The 23,227-nt window shown below is 41.8% G+C and overlaps 1 protein-coding gene and 1 long non-coding RNA gene across 2 annotated transcripts; both read left to right on the top strand.

Annotated features, from left to right (window-relative positions):
* Window positions 1-5,364: 5,364 nt before the first annotated feature.
* LOC147314741 (uncharacterized) lies at window positions 5,365-7,177 on the top strand. The gene is made up of 3 exons (XR_015124520.1): window positions 5,365-5,555; window positions 6,464-6,643; window positions 7,131-7,177. It is a non-coding gene; the product is annotated as an uncharacterized LOC147314741 (long non-coding RNA).
* A 4,579-nt stretch (window positions 7,178-11,756) lies between these two features.
* LOC147314740 (extracellular calcium-sensing receptor-like) lies at window positions 11,757-16,070 on the top strand. The gene is made up of 8 exons (XM_086260412.1): window positions 11,757-11,896; window positions 12,260-12,554; window positions 12,649-12,938; window positions 13,058-13,353; window positions 13,695-13,888; window positions 14,019-14,240; window positions 14,339-14,462; window positions 15,166-16,070. The coding sequence occupies exons 1-8, from the start codon at window positions 11,868-11,870 to the stop codon at window positions 16,068-16,070; spliced, it is 2,355 nt and encodes a 784-aa protein (XP_086116538.1). The 5' UTR covers window positions 11,757-11,867.
* Window positions 16,071-23,227: the final 7,157 nt, after the last annotated feature.

Here is a 23,227-nt window from a genome sequence, read left to right as displayed (position 1 = left end):
TCCCTGATAGTGGCTCCAGCGTACCACACGGTGATGGAGGAGGTGAGGATGGACTCGATGATTGCAGTGTAGAATTGCATCATCGTCCGTGTTGGCAGGTTGAATTTCTTCAGCTGCCTCAGGAAGTACATCCTCTGCTGGGCTTTCTTAATGACGGAGGTGATGGTGGGCTCCCACTTCAGGTCCTGGGTGATGGTGGTACCCAGGAAGCGGAATGAGTCCACAGAGGTGATGGGGGTGTCAGTCAGGATGATGGGGGGGAGTGGAGCTGTGTGCTTCCTGAAGTCCACAATAATCTCCACTGTCTTCTGGGCATTCAGCACCAGGTTGTTGTGGCTGCACCAGGACACCAGACGTTCAACCTCCCTCCTGTAGGCAGACTCATCCCCGTCCGAGATGAGTCCAATAACGGTGGTGTCATCTGCAAACTTGATTAGCTTGACAGACTGGTGGGTGGAGGTGCAGCAGTTGGTATACAGGGAGAAGAGCAGGGGAGAAAGAACACAGCCCTGAGGGGAGCCGGTGCTGATGGTCCGGGAGTCCGAGACATTCTTTCCCAGCTTCACATGCTGTTTCCTGTCCGTCAGGAAGTCAGTGATCCACCGGCAGATGGGATCAGGCACATTCATCTGGGAAAGCTTGCCTTGGAGATGGTCTGGAAGGATGGTATTGAAGGCAGAGCTGAAGTCCACAAACAGGATCCTGGCGTAGGTTCCTGGGGAGTCCAGATGCTGCAGGATGAAGTGTAGGGCCATGTTGATGGCGTCATCTACAGACCTGTTGGCTCTGTATGCAAACTGCAGGGGGTCCAGGAGGGGGGCCATGAGGGTCTTGAGATAGGAGAGAACCAGGCGCTCAAAAGACTTCATGACCACAGATGTCAGAGCCACGGGTCTGTAGTCATTTAGTCCAGTGATCCTAGGTTTCTTGGGGACAGGGATTATGGTAGAGGACTTGAAGCAGGCAGGCACATGACATGCCTGCAGTGAGGAGTTGAAAATGCCAGAAAACACTGGGGCCAGCTCGTTTGCACAGTGTCTGAGGGTGGCAGGAGACACACCGTCTGGGCCGGGAGCTTTTTGAGCATTCAGACTCTTAAACTGCTTCCTCACACCTTCTTCATGAATATGAAGAGTTGTGGTGGGAGGAGGTGGTGTGAAATCCTCTTTTGTGTGGGGTGAGGAGGGGGGTGTTGTAGGTGAAGTGTTTGAAGGTGGTGATGGCTCTATGGAGGGGGTAGAGGTGGGGGAATGAGTGTCCAAAGTGTCTCTATTGTTGGGGCCGTTGCAGGTGTGAAGGCTGCCTGATGGCTCGTCAAAACGGCAGTAAAAGTCGTTGAGGGTGTTGGCCAAGAGCAAGTCATCAGTGGAGTGGGGGGTTTTAGGCTTGTAGTTGGTGATATTCCTAAAACCTTTCCACACAGAGGCCAAGTCATTCACTGAGATCTGCTGCTGCATCTTCTCAGAGTGCTGGTGTTTAGCAATGTCCACTTCTTTAGTGAACCTGTACTTGGCCTCTCTGTAGCAGTCCCTGTCTCCGCTTCTGAACGCCTTTCTCTTTTCCAGCCACAGCTTTTTGAGTTTAGGAGAAAACCAGGGTTTGTCATTGTTATAACTCACCCTGGTGTGTGATGGCACAATGCTGTCCTCACAGAAGTGGATATAGGAGGTGACAGTGTCCGTAAACCACCGTTATGGTGGTTTTATTTATTTTTTGTACAGTAGGAGACTAACACTGAATAAAACTAATTTATGATCTGAAAAATGCATGTCCAATACAGCACAGTTCTTCAGGATGACACCAGTGCAGCAGAGAAGATCCAAAATATGTCATTTGGAGTGTGTGCAAATAGCCATATATTGGTGTAAGTCGAAATTGTTCAGACAGGATATAAAATCTCTTGTGGATGAATTTGATGTGCTGTCCATGTCAATATCAAAATCTCCCAGCAGTAGTATATTTATTTGGAGATAAGAGTAGAATTTCAGAAAGATAGTCAGAAAAGTATGTTAAAAAGTCAAAGTTGGGTTTATGATAGATGGTAAATAGCAACTAAAAGTGTGGGAATTGGGCCATTAATTTGTTTGATAATGGATTGAATAGAGGAATAGGCAGGAGCAGAAAGACAAGATACCTTATACCTCATCCGTGTGTCCAGACCCACATCCAGACACACGGGGTTGGCAGGTGTAAACAAATCCAGGCAGAGTGGTGATATTGAGTTTGGCGAAATCATTTGGACACTGCCAAGTCTCTGTTAGAAAGTCAAGTTGTAATTGGCCTCGCTAGAAGTGTGACTAGCTGTCCAAACAGCTCCGTTCCCTGTGGGGCCCCCACAGGGAACGGTTCTGGCTCCGTTCCTCTTCACCATCTACACTGCAGACTTCTCCCACAATTCCACCCAGTGCTTCCTGCAGAAGTTCTCTGATGACTCTGCAATAGTCGGCCTCATCACTGATGGGGACGACAAGGAGTACAGAGGTCTGACCCAAGACTTTGTGGACTGGTGCCAGCTGAACTACCTCCAGATCAACGCCAGTAAAACCAAGGAACTGGTGGTAGACTTCCGCAGGCACAAGCATTCTCCACTGCAACCACTGAACATCCAAGGTATGGACATTGAGGCTGTGGACAGCTACAGGTACCTTGGTGTTCATCTGAACAATAGACTGGACTGGACTCATAACTCAGACGCCCTCTACAGGAAAGGGCAGAGCAGGCTGTACCTGCTGCGGAGACTCAGGTCGTTTGGAGTGGAGTGCCCACTCCTGAAGACCTTCTATGACTCTGTTGTGGCTTCTGCTATCTTTTATGGTGTGGTCTGCTGGGGCGGCAGCATCTCTGCTGGGGACAGGAAGAGACTGAACAGGGTGATCCGAAGGGCCAGCTCTGTTCTAGGATGCCCTCTGGACCCAGTGGAGGTGGTGAGTGACAGGAGAACGGCGGCTAAGCTGTCATCCCTGTTGGACAACATCTCCCACCCCATGCAGCAGACTGTGACAGCACTGAGCAGCTCCTTCAGTGGGAGACTGCGGCACCCACGGTGTGGGTCAGAGAGATTTCGCAGGTCTTTCCTCCCCACTGCTGTCAGACTCCATAATAAAGACTTTAACTGATCAAGCACACACATCCATACATATGCAATAATACTAAGTGCAATAATCCTTTCTGTCATCGTTGTATTTTTACTCAGTTGTATATAGTATTTGTATTTGTATTCTATTTTTATCCTATTGTATATTTATTTTATTTTATTCTATTGTATATAGTATTTTATTTTATTCTATTCTGTACAGTTGTGTACTGTATTTATTCTTATTGTATTCTAATTTTTGCCTCATAACTTTTGCACTGTCCACTTCCTGCTGTGACAAAACAAATTTCCCACGTGTGGGACTAATAAAGGTTATCTTATCTTATCTTATCTTATCTTAAACATGAACCCAGGAACTAGATATTTGGCAAAGTCGGTTGGCTCGGGGCATGGTCACGGTGAGCACAATTGGATTTATATGGTGTCTGAACAAGAGGGGTAAAGTCTTTGTAGCTGGTGGATAGGGGCTTGTACAGTTCATTATGAGAAGCAGCACAGTTTGTTTTGTTTCCTCCTTTTACAGCAATTTCTTGAAAGGCAGGTGCAGGGTCTTTGTATTTAGTTTTGACTGGGGCTGTTGATTCTGCTGCACTGATAGCTGTTTGTTCCAAAACATACTCTGCAGTGTGTTCTTGGATCTCAGCTAGGGAGTTTGAAGCCTAATTCAAGTAGACCAGCTTCTAAATAATTAGCTTCTGCTATGGCAGCTTCCTTCTCTTGTTCTGCTCTCAGTGCATCGAGAGTAGATTGTAAACGTGCTTGCTCAACTTTAATTTCTATTTCTCTCTTTGCATATGAGGCTCTTGCTTGAGCAGCTTCAGCCTTTGCTTTTGCTCTGTGCAGTTCAATGCTAGCTGACGAGCCTGCCTTTGATGGTGGTTTGTGGGAATGGACTGACCCTGTCTCGCTTTTGAAAAATTTATTTTCAGACATTTTAGATTTCTTGTATTTTGATTGCGTCCATATGTACTTTACTTGGCTTAATAGGATTGTCGTAGCTCCACGCAGTGGCTTCTGTAGCTTTGCTGCTTGCCGTGGTGCTGTCTTTTCGCTGTAATTGGCCTTGCTAGAAGTCTGACTAGCTATCCAAACAGCTAAACATGAACCCAGGAACTCCAGACAGTAGATGAGATCTTATGAAGTTTACTGGTTCTTTCATTTTGTGAAACTGCAACAATAAAGCATATATGGAAATGTACATTACTTATCTCTACTGTTAACAACAATATGTGCCTTAAACCAATGACCTAACAATGCGATTGAGAAGCTAGCATGACGATTAGCACCGTAAATTAGCATATGAACCGGCGATCTCATTTACATATGAATAGCGTATTGAAAATGTGCTAACTGTCATCTGTCAAACATAAAGACAACACTTGGCGTGTCTCATTGCTTTTTACCATTAAATACTTACAGACAATGCGTTAACAAACACCCAAAAGAAGTGGAGCGGCCATCTTGAAACAGCATAGCAAGAAAACATCAACTTCCTCTCTAACTCTTCTTCTACTGTCATAAAATATCGACTTAAAGCGGCCACTGGGTGGCGCATTTTACTAACATTTAAAACATAAAATTAACCAAACAGTAACATAACATAAGTGTCTGATTATTAAGAAGATCATAGACAAGTGGCCCCTTGCTGGAAAGCGATCGGACATTGAGCAGTCAAACAGAGACAGGATAGTCGCTGCTAGCATTGTAAGTCGACCTGGCAAGGCTAGCAAGCACACTACGGTTAGCAGTCCATCCACGAGGCTTCCTAGCAGAGCAGCGCTGAGATGACCACAGGGATGTATCGGGTTCCTGCTGTCGATCTTGTAGTTCTGCATGGATCCGCAGTGGACATACTTTCAACGAGGGTGCCAGACAATGTCTGTGTGGGGCAGTAAAGCTGGTGAAAGGGTCAAGAGGTGCTGGAAGCGTAAATGAGATACAATGATGCAGTGTATCTTATGGTGTGTTCACACCGAACGCGATGGACGCGAATAGAGCGTCAGGTTTACATGTAAAGTCAATGGAAAGGCGCGATGACACGCGATTGCGGGTCCCGCGAAAATTCGGAAGCAGATTTGCGTCGCGAAAACGCCAAAACGCGTGAAACGCGTGTCAGTGTAGCGCGTCTGGCGCGTTTGACTCGCGAATAAAACCACATGTGGGAGTTTTTGTGTTGCATTTTGTGCATACGCGCGTTTCGCGTCTACCGCTCGAGTTGGAAAAAGCTGAACTCCAGTGTCAAATCGCGCCGCGACAACCAATCAGGAGCCTGGTGACGTGGCTGTGACCTAGGTCAAAGGGGCAGATCCAGCCAAATCCCTTCATACTTCAATGGAGGGAAGGCTAATCAATGCGGTAGCAAACAACTCGGAGCTGTACGACACCAGCTGCTTTCTGTACCGAGACAGGAATAAAAAGGACCGAGCTTGGAGGAAGATATGTGAAGAGATCGGGCAACCTGGTAAGTTCTCTCTTGTAATTTCTTTCTTTTGAAAGTTTTTACTGACCCGGGGAAGCCGCACAAAAGCTAGCAAGCCACTGCTATTTTCCCACTGACGTACAAATACCGTTCTGCTTTTATGCATGTTGTCATTTAGGAATATATTTTATTGTTTATTAATAAACAGCACACAGTGGTCCCACTGTTCATCCGTCACTGCTTTGCTTTTTCGCTGATTTTTTATTGCACAGTACAGCATTGCATTCTGCAGCCTGATTGACAAATCTGCTCCGTGCCGTGTCTCCTGCGCTTGCCAAATTTATCACGTTTGGTTTTGATAACCATCACGTTCAATAGAAAAAACAGCACAAAAACACCCATAACTATGACCCTCATTCAGAAATAGACACCTGCACCGCGAGGGAAAAAGACGCACGAAAGTGGCGGGCAGATGAAGACAAACCGCGGCATAATAATACTTTTACGTTTTGCAATCTACAAAGGTTTGCACTTTGAGAATCAATTGTGAAAACTGTGACCAATGTTCATGTGTGTGGGGAAAACAGTGTATAAAGTGCGTGACCAGGGGCTAGTTATTCTGAGAACCCCTGCTGCAATAAATGAGGGACCACTGTCTACTCTATGATTATTATATTCAACCTGTTAACATTTAATACTGTATTGATAGAACCAACTGATTCTGCAGCAGAGCCTCCCCAGTCCCTGAGCTCCTGCTGCTGCACCCACAGATATGTACAGCAAGCACTGATACCTTTTTAGTCGGTGGGATTGCCTTGTGATCACCTTTACTAAATATCTACAACCAATCTGGTTATATCCTGTTTTTGGTTTTGTTTTGTTTTTTCAATGTTGAAATTAAAATCTAGTAGCAGTCTTCTCATTTCTTTGTGTTTTGTGCTGTTTTACAGGCCCACAGGGGAGGACGGCTCCGAGGCAGATGAGGGACGGGTCCCAGGACGGTCCATCGGCAGTGGAGCTGGCCATCCTGGTGTCCCTGAAGAGGCCACACCAGTCTCCAATGGAGCATTTCCTCCTCAGCCTTGTTCCTGCTCTGGAGAGCAGCTGGTCCTTTTTATTCCTGTCTCTCTGTAAATTCTTATATTTTATATATTTATGTTTAATGTTTTTCTGTTTGAGAATTTTAATATTATTTCAAATAAATTTTTATAATGACTAATGTCTCAGTTCTACTACACAGCAAATGTTGGCACACGACTTGACACATGTAGAATTTATTTCATATTATACTAATGACAAAATATACTAATACAGTGGGATGCAAAAGTTTGGGCAACCTTGTTAATAGACATTATTTTCCTGTATAAATCCTTGGTTGTTACAATAAAAAATGTCAGTTAAATATCATACAGGAGACACACACAGTGATATTTGAGAAGTGAAAAGAAGTTTACTGGATTTACAGAAAGTGTGCAATAATTGTTTAAACAAAATCAAGCAGGTGCATAAATTTGGGCACCACAAAAAAGAAATGAAATAAATATTTAGTGTATATCAATGTGTGTGTCTCCTATATGATATATGGGGTGCCTTTGTCTGGACGTGCTTCCCATCCAGAGCTGCACAGCACAGAGGAAAGTTCCAGCGTTCCTGGAATCCCTCTGTGATGGACTGCCAGTCTCCAGGTGAAGGCGCAGCCATGAAGTTGTCCACTAGACAGTCCCAGATGGCCGTCGCTGCCTGGGGGGTGATCTGGCTCACCGTGGACACACCGACTCTGTAACTGAATGCTTGGTCGTGAAGGAGTCCCCGGTGACAAGGAACCTGGACAAAATTGTTCAAAATCAGTATTATGTGTACTGCAGTTACAAAATACATTATTCAAATTCCAAAATACTTTTGTGATGTCAGATTTAAATCACAAAACTTAAATCTTACATAAAACATTTTGTAATTATAAGGATAATTACAAAATGTATATTAGGTAATGTCTAAAACAGTTGTGTTTTGTTTTAACTTTAACATATCATAATTAGATTGGTAGCAACTTTTACAACTACAGTGAGTCAATCACTCACAATTCCTAAACATGTCAATCAGGTAGGAATGAAGTAAGACATTAATAGAAATAAAGAGTTGTATGTTGACATGTAGCCCTTTCCTTGCTTAAATCATTAATATTTTTGAAAAATTAATCTGTGATAAGACATAGCTTATCAAGATAGAACCATGTAACTAAAGATGAACCAAACTGTTCACAGTTTTATCTAACTCTGTTTTAAGAAAGGCTGGTGACCCCTGCTATAGAGTCTGACAGCTGCAGGGATTATATACAAATATTCAACTATCCCTGACTCAAACCAGGTCTAAATAAAAAGGAGTGAGTATCACTACAAAGGTTAACTCAGTGGTCCTAATGCTACAGTTTGATATCAGCAAACACCGAGCGCATACATTGATAGGACACCACAGCCATGCTATCATCGCAAACACTGATAACAGCATAAATCGAATTAAATCGGGACTTGATGAGAGCTTCTGAGTATCACTAGAAATATTATAAACAGTCGTCTCTGTACCACAGTTTGCTATCAGTAAACACCGACAGCATTCACTGTTAGCATAGCACATCCATGTTAGCAGTGTATAAATGGATGGTTTAGCATATTAGCACAGGTATCAATAAAGGACTACTGTAGAGGTAAGCATCAACGACACAGCTCTCAGTTCTCACTCCTTCTTTATTCGTCTCCAACATCAACTGCGCATATTGCGCCACAAAACACAGGAACACACTTCCTATACACTGGGTGTGAGTGGAGCCCTCTAGTGGTCCACCACACTACCGTATTAAACACTTTTACTAACCTCAGGCAGACGGACAGGCGCTCTGCAGGTGGGATTGAGCGCCTGTAATTGGTGTCTAGGCGGGCGATGCTGGGACCGACGAGGGAAAGCAGGTCCTCAAACTGGCCGACGGTGATAGCGCTGGAATCGGCCGTCATCCAGGCGCAGCTCCTGGAGCAAATGGTGAAACTCACCAAACTGCTCACGCCTCTGGAGGACCTGATGGACCCAGGTACGGCGAGGACGTCTTTTACGCCGCTGCTCTGCTCTCCACAGTACATAGAGAAGGGAGACTCTCTCTTCAAGCGCTAGCTCGACAGCTGCCATCTTGCAAAGATACCGGTCTGGCACAACTTCCTCCCACATTCCTCCCACATTTCCGGTTCACGCGGCGATGGATTTTTCTTGGACACGCGTTGAGACGCGAATGTGCACGTGTCAAATTAGGGGCGTTTGGGGCGTTTTGTTCGCGTCCATCGCGTTCAGTGTGAACACACCGTTAGAGTGGAGGAGACAGGCCTTGTATGTAAGGACTGCAGAACAAACCCAGCGAGAAGAGCCCGGAAGAACAGGACCTTAACAGTCATGATGGTATAATGTCTGAAAGCCGTCTGTCCGAAAGCAGCCCAGCGGCTAACAGCGGATGTTAACAGCTGATGCTAACAGCTGATGCTAACAGCTGACAGTAAATATGTCCAGAAAAATGCCAGCCAAACAGGTAAAGAAGAGAAACACTTTACCTGGCCACCCCTACCAGCCCTGCTACTTGATCTAACTCACAATCAAGTCTTGATCAGTTGACAGTGCTACTCCTTTTCTCATCTGAATGTCCAAGACATCTGGCCACAGAGCTGATGATATCATTACAAAAATGATCATCAATCATCAAACTGTAGTGTTCTGTTTACAAGTGCACCTGTGGACACTCAAGCTTAAACATGGTGTTTGTTATGGGCAGACTATGGTTAGCACAGATATCCAATAACAAAACACCACTCAGTAAGGTAAGGATCTACTCCTCCCAGTCACACCTTTCCAGATCACACTGCCATTGCTCATGTAAGCATTTTAGTCCCCTAAAAGCACAATTGATGCCCTGGTAAGGGCACCTTCCCAGACCCTGGGACTCCCAAAAGGCCTAGTATTCTGAACTGCTGTTAAGCACAAAAGGGCAAACAACAGTCAGAACCAGGGAAAAACGTAATGTACAGGCACCGAAACAGGAGCATGCAAATATGCCACCCCTGCCCAGTTCCTTTCACTGGAACAGAATCCAACCTCTCTACAGGAGACAGACTGTAGATCCTGTGCATTGAGGTAAGCCTAAATGTATCCGTTGAGTATTTCTCAACTCAGGTTCAGAAAGCTGAACATTATTGTTAATGCTGACTTAAATTATTTTTTAGAGGGTTTTTTTTTCCATTGATATAAGATAAGTAAAGAGTGCTGCCATGTAGGGAAGGTGCTAAAGAACAGTAATTGGTTTGTTTTTGTTTCCCTTCATACCTCTTATTATGCAATCAGAGCAGGTTTTTGAAGACACAACATCTTATTTTTGCTTATCAATAAATTGTTTGAAAACTATGACTTGATGAGTTAGATTAGCATTTAATTTGTATAGCAACTTATTAATTATTTAGGTCCTAGTGGTTTAATATAAAATGACAACAATGCTGGATTCAAGATTAAAACACAGGCATTAGAAAATACAGACATGATTTTCTATGGATTACTATAGATATATTATTAACAAAAGTAGAAAAATCAGAAATGCATTTTGCATGTCTGATTTATAGTTAATACTCTGAAACTACCACAACTGTTTTCAGGTAAAAAAAAAAAAAAAGCATTATAACAATATAATAGTGTCCAAATATCATGTATAAGACATTATATCATGAAACATTTGAGTCCAAATACTGCACAGAATTTCACGTTTCAACAGGTTAAAGTTCTCCACTAGTCCTGCATGCAGGTAGTCTTTATCCCTCAAGCTTGGGTCCTCTACCAGAGTCTTGGGAGACTGATGATCCTGTGAAGAATCTCTGTTGTTCTTAGGACTGCATTCTTCTAGACAGACATCTCAGATTTCATTTCTGAAACCTGCCGGAGCCACTGCCCCAATTTGGGAGGTCACTGGTGAAATGCTTTGATTACCACAGAGACCACCATTGCATTCTCCTTCCACATCTTCTCTAGCTCCTCTCTCAGCCTATGGTATTTCTAGAACTTTCTGCTATGTGAGATATTCACTAAGCATATGATCAGTTGTGGCTATCTCCTTATGTATCAGCTGGGTAATAGTAGGGTCAAGCTTAGCAGACTTTCAGAAGGTACTTCATATAGTCTTAGTAACTGGCCAAAGAGGGGCCAGGTTTCCAGCTTAGCCATAATCTTCTGTCTCAGGTCAGCTGCTCTGGTATTCAACATGTCTTGGTATCCAATCTTGGAGTGTGTGTCATTTGTGGAAGATGACTTCACTTCTATGATCTGACTGCTCCACCTGCTGTTAACTCCAAGGGAAAGTCATTTTCACCTCAGAGGTATCTAGTTTTTACGTAATTGCATAAATAATAATAATAATAATAATAACAATAATAATAACTTTATCTATAAAGCGCTTTCAAATTGCTGTACAACTAAAGGGATAAATAAAATAAAAGCAATACATAGCAATACAGGTAAGAGACACAATACAAGTTAAAAACAATAAAAATTTAAAAACTAAAAGCCATAGAATTAAGACATATAGGATAAGGTGAACAAATGTGTCTTCAACTTAGTTTTAAAAACCTCCACAGAGCCTGCCTGCCGAATATCTTGAGGGATATGATTGATTGTATAATGTATCATTTTTTATATAAATACAAATCATATAAATTTCAATTTAATATTACTTATCTTAAAAGCAAAAACAAACAAAAAAGTGTTCATAACAAGTCATTTGAGTAATACCTTGGTGTGTAATTAATGGTACAATGTGTATTACCTCTGTATGTCCACATTATTACATCACTATTGAATAGTGCACAGTGCTTCCTGAAGTAGTTTATAAGAGGAGAACAGATAGATTAAAACAATAGTAATAGTAAGGCTATGCACACATTTCATACAGAATAAAGACTTACTCAAAGATGACCAAGAAAGGGGATGTCCTAGTGATCATTAAAAAAAATCTTGTCTGAAGAGCTATATAATCCAGTAAAAAAGCATTTCCACCCGTATACACACAACTGACATCAATGCGGGATGGATGATCTTATAATTTGTCTGGTATTGGCTGTGTGTTTGTTTCACCTGAACACAGCCTTGGCTGTGTGCCTAGATGATCTGAGTCAAAGGGCTATGCTTACAGGCGCCAAGGTTGGTACTGTGGAATCATCTGTGAATTGCAAGCTGCAGGGTAGCACACGTCCACCTGCATTCTCAAAGGATGGGGACTTCATTATTGGCGGCACTTTCTCCCTTCACTCTTACACGCAAACAGCTTATAATAAGTATACCAACATGCCTGCACCTGTGAAATGCAAAGGAAGGTTAGTAAGTGGAAGAAGAGGGTGCTACAAACACGTTGGACTATGTAAAATTAAAAATGTTTTCACATGTATGATGATTCATGGTATATAAGTATTTATAATATAATTCTTCTAACAATAGTAAGTCATTTAGATTTTTAAAATAGTGTTTTTGTGTTTTCAGAACTGAATTTTTTACTTATATTATAAATATTTAACAGTAAATTGTTATCTATAATTTTATATTGATTTCTGGTCAGGCAGTGATTTGATGTACCTAAACTAGCTGTTTGCAACATTATTGCCGCTGAGCTGAATTTATCACGTATAATATCTTTACCTGAATTGACAGTCAAAATTTTAAAATGACATGATTGTTTACAGCATTGACACTGTTGAGCTGCAATCCACAAGTTCGATGGTCTTTGCCATAGAAGAGATTAACAACAGCACAGACCTGCTGCCTGGAATTGAGCTTGGTTATCGGATCTATGATTCATGTGCATCAGTACCTGTGGCAGTGCATGTGGCATTTCAGTTTTTAAATAGATTGGAGGCTCAGTTTAACACTGGTAAAAACTGCTCTCAGTCTGGTGTGGTGATGGCTGTTGTTGGTGACTCTGGGTCTACGCCATCTATTACCATGTCACAACTTGTTAGTGCTTTTAACATTGCTCAGGTAAATATTTTGCCTTTCTAGAAAACGTATTTGTTGACTGTTCGCGTTTGTGCAGCTGTTTCAGAGTTATTCTATTTTATTTTTTGTGATTTAGGTGAGCCACTTTGCCACATGTGCATGCTTATCTGACAAGCAGCAGTACCCAAGTTTTTTCAGAACAATTCCCAGTGACCAGTTTCAAGCTGAAGCACTAGCCAAGCTGGTGAAACACTTTGGCTGGACTTGGATAGGTGCTGTCCGGTCAGATTCAGATTATGGCAATAATGGCATGGCTTCTTTTCTCCAAGCAGCACAGAAAGAGGGGATCTGTGTGGAGTACTCTGTATCTTTCTATCGGACAAACCCACAGAGCAGATTTCAGAGAGTAGCAGATGTTATCCGCAGGTTTCTTTATCAAAGATAATTATTGTGCATTGACTTGTGTAATTACCTTTAAAATAAATGTTTGATCATGTGAAGACATTTAAAAAACATTTTCCTAATGCACTACATTGTCTCTCCAGGTCTACAGCTGTAGTTGTTGTGGCATTTGCATCTTTTGGAGACATGAAGATCCTGTTGGAGGAGCTATCACGTGACCCTTCCCCACCTCGCCAGTGGATAGGCAGTGAATCATGGGTAACAAGCACAGAATTAACACAGTACAGTTTCTGTGCTGGGGCCATTGGATTTGGTATTCCGAAGTCTGCAATCCCAGGTCTCAGAGACTTCCTGTTAAATCTGTCTCCCACTCAAGTGTCTGCCTCGCCAGTGTTTACTGAGTTCTGGGAGGATGCATTCAACTGCAGTCTGAAAAAAAGTAACAGTTTCATTTGCTTTTAAATCATTTTCCCAAAATTGTAGTGTTACAACAGCTACTGCTGCTCATGTTTTTTCCACTAATGGTAATGGTCAAATATGAAGTGAACGCAGGCATATGTCTGCATATATTCTCCCTTGATATAATGACTTTTCAGGTCAAGTTCCAGTGGTTTAGTTTAATTTTTCTTGTATATCAATATAATTTTATCCATTTACAAATGTAAGTCATTCTACTAAAATAATTTTCTAATATCTATGTAACAGGCCTGTAATCTAGTTTTACTTACAGGCTCGAAAACACTATTATCTGTGTTTTTGTAATTATAGCTCCTGCCATAGAGAAGAAAATGTGTGATGGAAATGAAGACATACAGAATCTCCAAAGCGAGTACACTGACACATCTCAGCTCAGAATTGCTAACATGGTGTATAAGGCTGTGTATGCAATAGCACATGCCATCCATAATGCAGTGTGTCAAAAAACAAATGCCATAGCAAAATGTGACAAACTAATCAAGTTACAGTCCAATCGGGTAAGCAGAACTGAACATGTTAATGCCAATGTCTTTCATAACTCCTAATATAACTTAGATAAAAAGAACTATCAATGTGTATTATTGCAATGTCCCATGTTCTTCTTTCTCTCTCTTACTGTCTTTACAGGTTTTAACTGAGCTGAAGAAAGTAAATTTTTCCCAAAATGGATATGATGTGTCATTTAATGCTAATGAGGATCCTGTGGCTATTTATGACTTGGTTAACTGGCAGAAAAGTGGGAGTGGCATCATTGAGATAGTAACTGTAGGGCTGTATGATGCCTCACTACGAGTGGGCCACGAGTTTAAGATTAACAGAAACATAACCTGGATGGAGGATAGCAGAAAAGTAATGATGAGAATCTGACTTATTAAACTCTGGTGAACAAGTTGCTGCTACTTTATATCTGTAATATTTATATCTGTTATGCTACCTTGTCTTGACAGGTGCCAGTGTCAGTCTGTACTAACAGTTGTCCTCCAGGAACTCGTAAAATGCTGCAAAAAGGAAAACCTATCTGCTGCTATGACTGTATAGCATGTCCTGAGGGAGAGATCAGTAATATAACAGGTAAAATCAAATGTTTCTCCATGCATTTAAAATCATTTTATACTGGAAAAAATACAATTTACAATGATTTAATTCCTAGTAGCCTCTTATTGTTAGGATGCCTGGGTCGTTGACCCAGGGTTTTGAGTTTATATATCATTTATCATTTCTATTCTTTGGTTTCTTCGTTAGAGTTATGTCTTATGGTTTATGTCTCTGTGTAATCCTTAGTTGCTATATCCTGTGTCCAGTCAGTGTCTGTCTGCCCTGGTCCCATGTCTTTGTTCCCTCTGTTGCAGTGCCTGCATGTGAGTCTGTGTCTTTAGTTCAGTCTGTGTTATGTTTCCTGTTTTATTTTGAAGGTCCATGTCTGATGTTAATGTATCTGGTTTTGCGTCCCCTTGTCTCGTTAGGCCTGATTTGCCCCAGCTGTGTTTCCCTACTGTTACCCATTCCCTGATTGCTCCCCCTGTGTATTTAAGCCCTGTGTTTCTCTATGTCTGTGTTGTGATCTACCCCCATTTATGCTGTGTGTTCTGTCTTTATGCATGCCTGTGAAAGTTTATTTTGTATTTTCGGGTTTTGTTACGTTTTGCCATCCAGCAATAAAGCTGAGTTTTGAAGTATACTTTTGCCTGTCGAGGAGTCTGCACTTTGGGTCCTTTTCCTGCCTGCACACAGCTGTTACTTGACACTTATTGGGTTTTTTTTCTCTCTTATTCAGATTCAGCTGACTGTTTACCCTGCCACAAAGAGTTCTGGCCTAATGCAAAGAGAGACACCTGTATCCCTAAGCCTGTAGAGTTTCTTTCATTTCAAGACATCCTAGGGATCATCCTGGCTACATTTTCAGTTCTTGGTGCTTGTCTGGCCATCATAATTGGGGCTGTATTCTTTTATCACAGGACAACTCCAATTGTCCGAGCCAACAATTCTGAGCTGAGCTTTCTGCTGCTCATCTCACTGACTCTGTGTTTCTTATGTTCATTAACTTTCATTGGAGCACCATCAGAGTGGTCCTGCATGCTGCGTCACACTGCGTTTGGCATAACCTTTGTACTCTGTATCTCCTGTGTACTTGGGAAAACTATAGTGGTTTTAATGGCTTTTAAAGCGACACTTCCAGGTAGCAATGTCATGAAATGGTTTGGTCCTCCACAGCAAAGAATGACTGTTGTGTCTTTCACCTTTATTCAAGTTTTAATATGTACTGTATGGTTGGTAGTGAGCCCTCCATTCCCAATTAAAAATCTAACCACATACAAGGAGAAAATCATCCTGGAATGTGCATTAGGCTCTGCTGTTGGCTTCTGGGCTGTGCTCGGTTACATAGGTCTGCTTGCTTCCTTTTGCTTCATTTTAGCTGTCTTAGCTCGCAAATTACCTGATAATTTCAATGAAGCCAAGCTTATCACTTTCAGCATGCTGATATTCTGTGCAGTGTGGATCACCTTTATCCCAGCATATGTCAGCTCTCCTGGGAAATTTACAGTGGTTGTGGAGATTTTTGCCATTCTGGCCTCCAGCTTTGGGCTAATAATATTTATATTTGCTCCAAAGTGTTTTATCATATTGTTTAAGCCTGCAAAGAACACTAAGAAATATTTAATGAACAAAAATCAGTCATAATATATTAATAATCTCAAAATGTTAATTTTCCAATCGTTCTTCATTCTGTAGTTAAATGAAATATTTACTACTTTTTTCTTAAATAAGTTCATATTCATATGCCATAATTTTTTCTGCATTTATTTATTTAGTGTATGAACATATATAATTGAAAGTTAATTGTATGAATAAATGTAAAGTCACATTGAAACAGTGTGTTGTTCTGAGTTATTTCTCAATGGTCTGATACAATTTCTTGTAACATTTTGATTTCTTTTAGCATTTGAATTTGTATCAGTCACCAAGCCACCAAGTGCAAATATAATTTTAATGTGAACTGAGTAAATTCGGTCATAGTATGAATAGTATAAATAGCCCAAAAAATTAACACTGTTTTGTTTTTTTCTAAATTATATTTAAAGATTGCCAATTTTAGGCCATCCAGGGATGTGATTTCAAGGCATGTTTTTTCGTGACTTAAGACTAGACTTTACTGTAATCAGTTTAATTAAATTCATGTTTACTGTCTTAGCCTGAAGAAAAATGATATTTTTTGGTGTGCATAAAGTAAAGTGTAAAATTATAATATGCCTTCCCAGATTATCATTGACCCATCACCAAACCAGTCATGGTGAGCAATTTCACAGTCATACAACATTCTCCACAGTTTCTCCAGACCTTTTCACATTTATTACATGTACTCCGGGTGAACCTGCCGGAGTACACGTATGAAATGCACAGGGCGCTAGTGGTAGACCTGCCAATTCTAGTATTTTATGGCAAAAACCAAGTGGGTCCCCTTGATGCTGAGCTATGAGCACTGGGCCCATTAGATTATATCAGACCCTTAGGCCACTGTCACGAAGTCTGCTTTTGATTATTTGGTCAGAAACATTCATAGTGGTGGTCTGTGAGGTAATTTTGTAGGCTGCTGCCTGTGCTCATCCCGTTTCTTATAGCACACAGGAACAGATAACGATCTTGATGATGGGTTAAAGACCTTCTATGGCCCTGTCCAGCTCTCTTAGAGTAACTGTCTGTGTCCTGGAATCTCCTGTTCTTTAGACTGTCTTGGGAGACGCAACAACCCTTCTGGCAATGGCAGGTATTGATGTACCATCCCGAAAGAGTAGGACAGGGGTCTCCACTCTAGTTCTTGAGAGCTACAGCCCCAGTGGCGTGTCTAGAAAATTTTTGTTGGGGAGGCCAGGTAGGGGCACAGATTTAGAGAAGGGTGGCAGATGTAATTGGCAGATAATGTTTAAAAAAATTCTACCAACCGTTAACCATAATTCAGTAACCCTGTAAACCTAATAACCGAATGCACTTTTAACTCTTATTAGAATGAGATTTTAACCACTACGGTGCAAAGTTTTTAGATACTGCGTTGATAAAGTACAAGAGATACAATCAGTCAATGTTTATTCAGCAGTCAAGGACATCAATATTTGCATAGTATTTTTACTGACATGTAGTGCACATATGTTTTGGGCAAAAACATTTTTGAATATTAAACTACAAACATTTGTAACAAACAATTGACAAATTAGCCAATGGCAATGTAAAACTTTATGTGCCAATCAAAAAAAGAAGATAATCTTCTCACAAACTGGTGTTTGATTTTGAAACAGGAAAAAAGTGGGGAAACAAATGAAAAGACTATCATTTGAATAAAACCTGAAAGCAAGTAAATACTTTCTATGCTGCCTTATGGTAAACTTTGGTAATATTGATAAAGAACAACACTGGCTGATGATGAAATACAGTCAGCTGGCATGGTGACACTGCCAGTATTAACCTGCAGGGCTGGACTGGGACAGAAAATCGGGCATTTTGACTAGAGACCGGCCCACCAGGTATTAAAGCCATAAAGACTTTGAATGAAAACAAATGCTGTTGTGACAGTGATGTACACAGTCTTGTTGGTATATGTATGATTTCTATACATTTTACGTCAGATAAAAACTTTGGTTGTAAGATTTAGATAATTATTTAATAAAAGTGAGATATTTTAAATGAGAATAAGAAAGAAAAGTATTTCTTTGTGCCCACCTCTCCCTGTTAATGCCCTACCTGGCCCCCTGGCAAAACTTTACTAGACCCGCCCCTGCACAGTTACCAGCTGTCAGCTACATAAAAAAGGATCCTGGTGTTATTTGTCTCTCAGAAACAGTTCATAACTTCCCTTCAACTCATTCATGTCACCTATAAGGTAAACCCGTTTCTCCATCACAGTACCAGTTATTGTAACTGACAGTAAAAAGTCAGCACAACGAAAATAAACTACACCTAAACTTGGTTTATATCTGACCCAGATAGACTGCAGGTCATAACTTCTTACCTGAAGTTCAGTTCACCTGACATTCGGACTGGTGGCCGCCTCGGGGCTCTCCTCCTGCCTCCCCTTCCCTCATCCACCTGGCCTCTGTGGAAGCTCCGCCATAACCACCTAAAAACAACTGAGTTATTTTTACACATCGACCTGCATCTGGCCAAACCACCACCTCTCATTGTTCATGCCATTACAAAAAAAAAATAAAAAATAAGTCACCGGGCATATGCCCGGTATGCCCGATGGCCAGTCCAGCTATGTTAACCTGCAACCAAATCTGCAGCTCCATACAGCATTGTTACGACTTAGATTATATATTATAACTCATAACTCTTGTGTTAGCTGCCCTCAGTAGCATACTGTCTGATATACAGTGGGGCAAAAAAGTATTTAGTCAGTCACCGATTGTGCAAGTTCCCCCACCTAAAATGATGACAGAGGTCAGTAATTTGCACTAGAGGTACACTTCAACTGTGAGAGACAGAATGTGAAAAAAAAATCCATGAATCCACATGGTAGGATTTGTAAAGAATTTATTCGTAAATCAGGGTGGAAAATAAGTATTTGGTCAATAACAAAAATACAACTCAATACTTTGTAACATAACCTTTGTTGGCAATAACAGAGGTCAAACGTTTACTATAGGTCTTTACCAGGTTTGCACACACACAGTAGCTGGTATTTTGGCCCATTCCTCCATGCAGATCTTCTCGAGAGCAGTGATGTTTTGGGGCTGTCGCCGAGCAACACGGACTTTCAACTCCCGCCACAGATTTTCTATGGGGTTGAGGTCTGGAGACTGGCTAGGCCACTCCAGGACTTTCAAATGCTTCTTACGGAGCCACTCCTTTGTTGCCCGGGCGGTGTGTTTTGGATCATTGTCATGTTGGAAGACCCAGCCTCGTTTCATCTTCAAAGTTCCCACTGATGGAAGGAGGTTTTGGCTCAAAATCTCACGATACATGGCCCCATTCATTCTGTCCTTAACACGGATCAGTCGTCCTGTCCCCTTGGCAGAAAAACAGCCCCATAGCATGATGTTTCCACCCCCATGCTTCACAGTAGGTATGGTGTTCTTGGGATGCAACTCAGTATTCTTCTTCCTCCAAACACGACGAGTTGAGTTTATACCAAAAAGTTCTACTTTGGTTTCATCTGACCACATGACATTCTCCCAATCCTCTGCTGTATCATCCATGTGCTCTCTGGCAAACTTCAGACGGGCCTGGACATGCACTGGCTTCAGCAGCGGAACACGTCTGGCACTGCGGGATTTGATTCCCTGCCGTTGTAGTGTGTTACTGATGGTGACCTTTGTTACTTTGGTCCCAGCTCTCTGCAGGTCATTCACCAGGTCCCCCCGTGTGGTTCTGGGATCTTTGCTCACCATTCTCATGATCATTTTGACCCCACGGGATGAGATCTTGCGTGGAGCGCCAGATCGAGGGAGATTATCAGTGGTCTTGTATGTCTTCTATTTTCTGATGATTGCTCCCACAGTTGATTTTTTCACACCAAGCTGCTTGCCTATTGTAGATTCACTCTTCCCAGTCTGGTGCAGGTCTACAATACTTTTCCTGGTGTCCTTCGAAAGCTCTTTGGTCTTGGCCATGGCGGAGTTTGGAGTCTGACTGTTTGAGGCTGTGGACAGGTGTCTTTTATACAGATGATGAGTTCAAACAGGTGCCATTCATACAGGTAACGAGTGGGGGACAGAAAAGCTTCTTACAGAAGACGTTACAGGTCTGTGAGAGCCAGAGATTTTCCTTGTTTGAGGTGACCAAATACTTATTTTCCACCCTAATTTACGAATAAATTCTTTACAAATCCTACCATGTGAATTCATGGATTTTTTTTTCACATTATGTCTCTCACAGTTGAAGTGTACCTCTGGTGCAAATTACTGACCTCTGTCATCATTTTAAGTGGGGGAACTTGCACAATCGGTGGCTGACTAAATACTTTTTTGCCCCATTGTATTCCATGGCTGCAATAATTCTTTAAGTGTTATTTTTTCCTTGGTATTCTAATTTCACCAAAGTTTACTAAACTCAACAAACTTAATATTACTTACCGGGACATTTATTCTGTCCTCATTTTCTTTTCCTGCAGTGCCGTCTTTCGTGCTTGGCTCTCCTACCTTTGCTAACGTGATGCACATAGCGCAGAAGCCGATGCTGCATTCACTTACACTCGGATATCTGAGCTTCACCGTGAAAACATAATCGGACATTTGATATTTGATTGAATTTTATTGTTTTGCCTTTGGGGTGGCACCTGGGGTGGCCAGTCTGGTTGGGGGGGTGGCCTGTGCCCCCCCAGGCCACCCCGCTGGACACGCCACTGTACAGCCCTGCACCTTTTAGATACATCCTTGTTCCAACAAACCTAATCAAATTATTGACTTGTTACGAGGCCTTTGCCAAATTTGATGGCATGCTGAAGAGGTAGCTCAACCATTTGATTCAGCTGTGTCGGAGTAGGGATGCATCTAAAGGCTGCAGGTAAGTAGCTCTCGAGTACTGAAGTTGGAGACTCTTGGAGTAGGACTACCTGTGCAACCTCTGTAGGGTTCTGGTATTACCTTATTCTACCAGTACTGACACTGACCGTAGCCAAATGCAAAGCAAGTGAAAAAGAAAAGCAGCCAGAAAGACAACCGAGTGGCAACCTGTAAAACCACTCCTGTTCTGTGAGTTGTCTTACTGTTGACAGTCTAGTGGACCTGTTGTTATTTCTAATGACACCAACCGAGTTAAAACTGATTAACAATCCCCTCTCCTACTATATGACCAGACCAATTTTCCAGAAATGTTTTATTCAGCAGTGTATATTGAGCTATTTGGCAAAGCTTTAATAATTTTTTTGCACGATGTTCATAAATTCCTCTTCTGACAAATGATCAAAATTCTTTCTCCATCCATCCAGCCATCCATCTTCTTCCGCTTATCTGGGGCCGGGTTGTGGCAGCAGTAGCCTAAGCCCAGACCTCGCTCTCCCTGGCCAACTTCGCCAGCTTGTTCGGGGGAAGACAAGGCGTTCCCTCTCACCAGATATCCAAACCGATATTATGACCAACAGCTCTTATAGCTGTGGAACCAGTAAACATGAGGTGATACTCAAAAGTAAAATTAAATAAACTCTAACAACAGCTTATCAAGCTTAAACGGGCTTCTGTTGTTTATCAAGGCTGACAAAAAAGTTAACATTTTGTACTAGTAAGTCTTTTGTAATGCCATGCAGAGGCATACTACAGTCACCAGGATGTCCTAGATCAGTGGTCCCCAACCTTTTTTGTGCCATGGATCGGTTTAATGTCAGACAATATTTTCACAGACCGGCCTTTAAGGTGTCCCGGATAAATACAACAAAATAAAATTATCCAAGACAAAAGCTGTGGTATTTTGTAACTATATTAAGCCTTAACTCTAGAGGCCCGGTACCAAATGACTCAAAGACCAGTACTGGTCTGTGGCCCAGGCGTTGGGGACCGCTGTCCTAGATCATAGTACGCGTTAATTGTGATTCATTAATTTCACAAAATAACACATAAAAAAATAACGCGTTCAATCGCGCTTTGTATTCCAAGCCGATTAAACTGATGCACACATCAGAGCTACAAAAATGGGAGAATCAGAAAGCGCGTTACCAGGACCGATCTGAGGCAAATTTCATTCAACCCCAGGTAGGCCAATTATGGATCTTCGGATCCACATTATGTCAGCAGCTATTCTCCACCGTGAACTATGTTAAAAACAAACACCGCTCACGCCTCACAGATGACAGCTTACAATTCTGCGTAAAGATGAAAGTGACTTTGTACAGCCCTGATTTGCAGACGCTGTGCGCATTTGGGATATGCGCAGAGGTTCAGGAGCATTACTTCCATTGTAAACATACCACGGCAGACCCGCTGCTTTTCAACATTTCTTTATTGACCACTTTTCACACACGGTTGCTGTACGCATACAGCCAGCTGTAGCTTTTCAGCTCACAGCCTGACAACACAACAGCAGAGAGAGCACAGACTTTAAGGCGGCGAGGCGTGATTGCAGGTGCCGCTCAGGTGCGTCCGACTCCCATGCAGCGGCACTGCAGACCACGCCCCGCCACACACATTAACCAGATAAAATACATATTTAGGCAGAATTTTGCAAATATCTACTTTTTTTTCGCAGCATAGTGCTTTTTTTCCCAATTACTTTTAAAAGTCAGGTCAAGGCTCCAAAAGTTCAAAGGCGATATGAGGGTGGCGGCTCACAACAGTTTTGTTTGCTACATGGATCCTTTTAGTTCAGCTGGGTGTCTTTCCTTTTGTTATATTTCTTTAAGAGTTCAAAATGTGTTAATTACATAAATAAAATGTAAATTTCTCTGTAGCACTTCATGGATTTCTTCTTCTTTTTTTTCTTTTTTTTTGCCTGTCCCCTTTGGTTCTTTAGCCGTCAGAATTGTTGTCTGAAGACCAACAAGGATACCCAATGGATTTATTTTGCCAAATGGATCATCATGGCATTGCCGTATTGGTCCATTTGATCGACCTTTGTTTTTATTATTTATTAAATTTTATTTTCAGTTGTTACAGACGGGACAGACATGAGTGAGGAATAGGAAAGGGAGAAAGAAAGAGGAAGGAAAAGAAAAACAGAAGGGGAGAGGGACAGTGAGAAAGGGGGAAAAAAAAAATCAAAAAAAATCTCCTGGATCACCTGTTGAGAGAGAAAGAAGAGAAAACAACATAGCAACATACTAAACACAACACCATCGCATTAATCTAGCTAAGTGTAAACAGGAGTAAATACTAAATATTCAATGTTGTTGTGCAGCACGCAGGACAGACAGCGCA

Source organism: Aulonocara sp. 'chitande type north' Nkhata Bay, linkage group LG14 (assembly GCF_057382095.1).
Source record: "Aulonocara sp. 'chitande type north' Nkhata Bay isolate Kocher_YH1m ecotype deep benthic linkage group LG14, A_spYH_male_GT1.1, whole genome shotgun sequence".
Classification (NCBI taxonomy): Eukaryota; Metazoa; Chordata; class Actinopteri; order Cichliformes; family Cichlidae; genus Aulonocara; species Aulonocara sp. 'chitande type north' Nkhata Bay.
The sequence above is the reverse complement of the archived record's forward strand: the minus strand, read 5'-3'. Positions and strand labels throughout refer to the sequence as shown.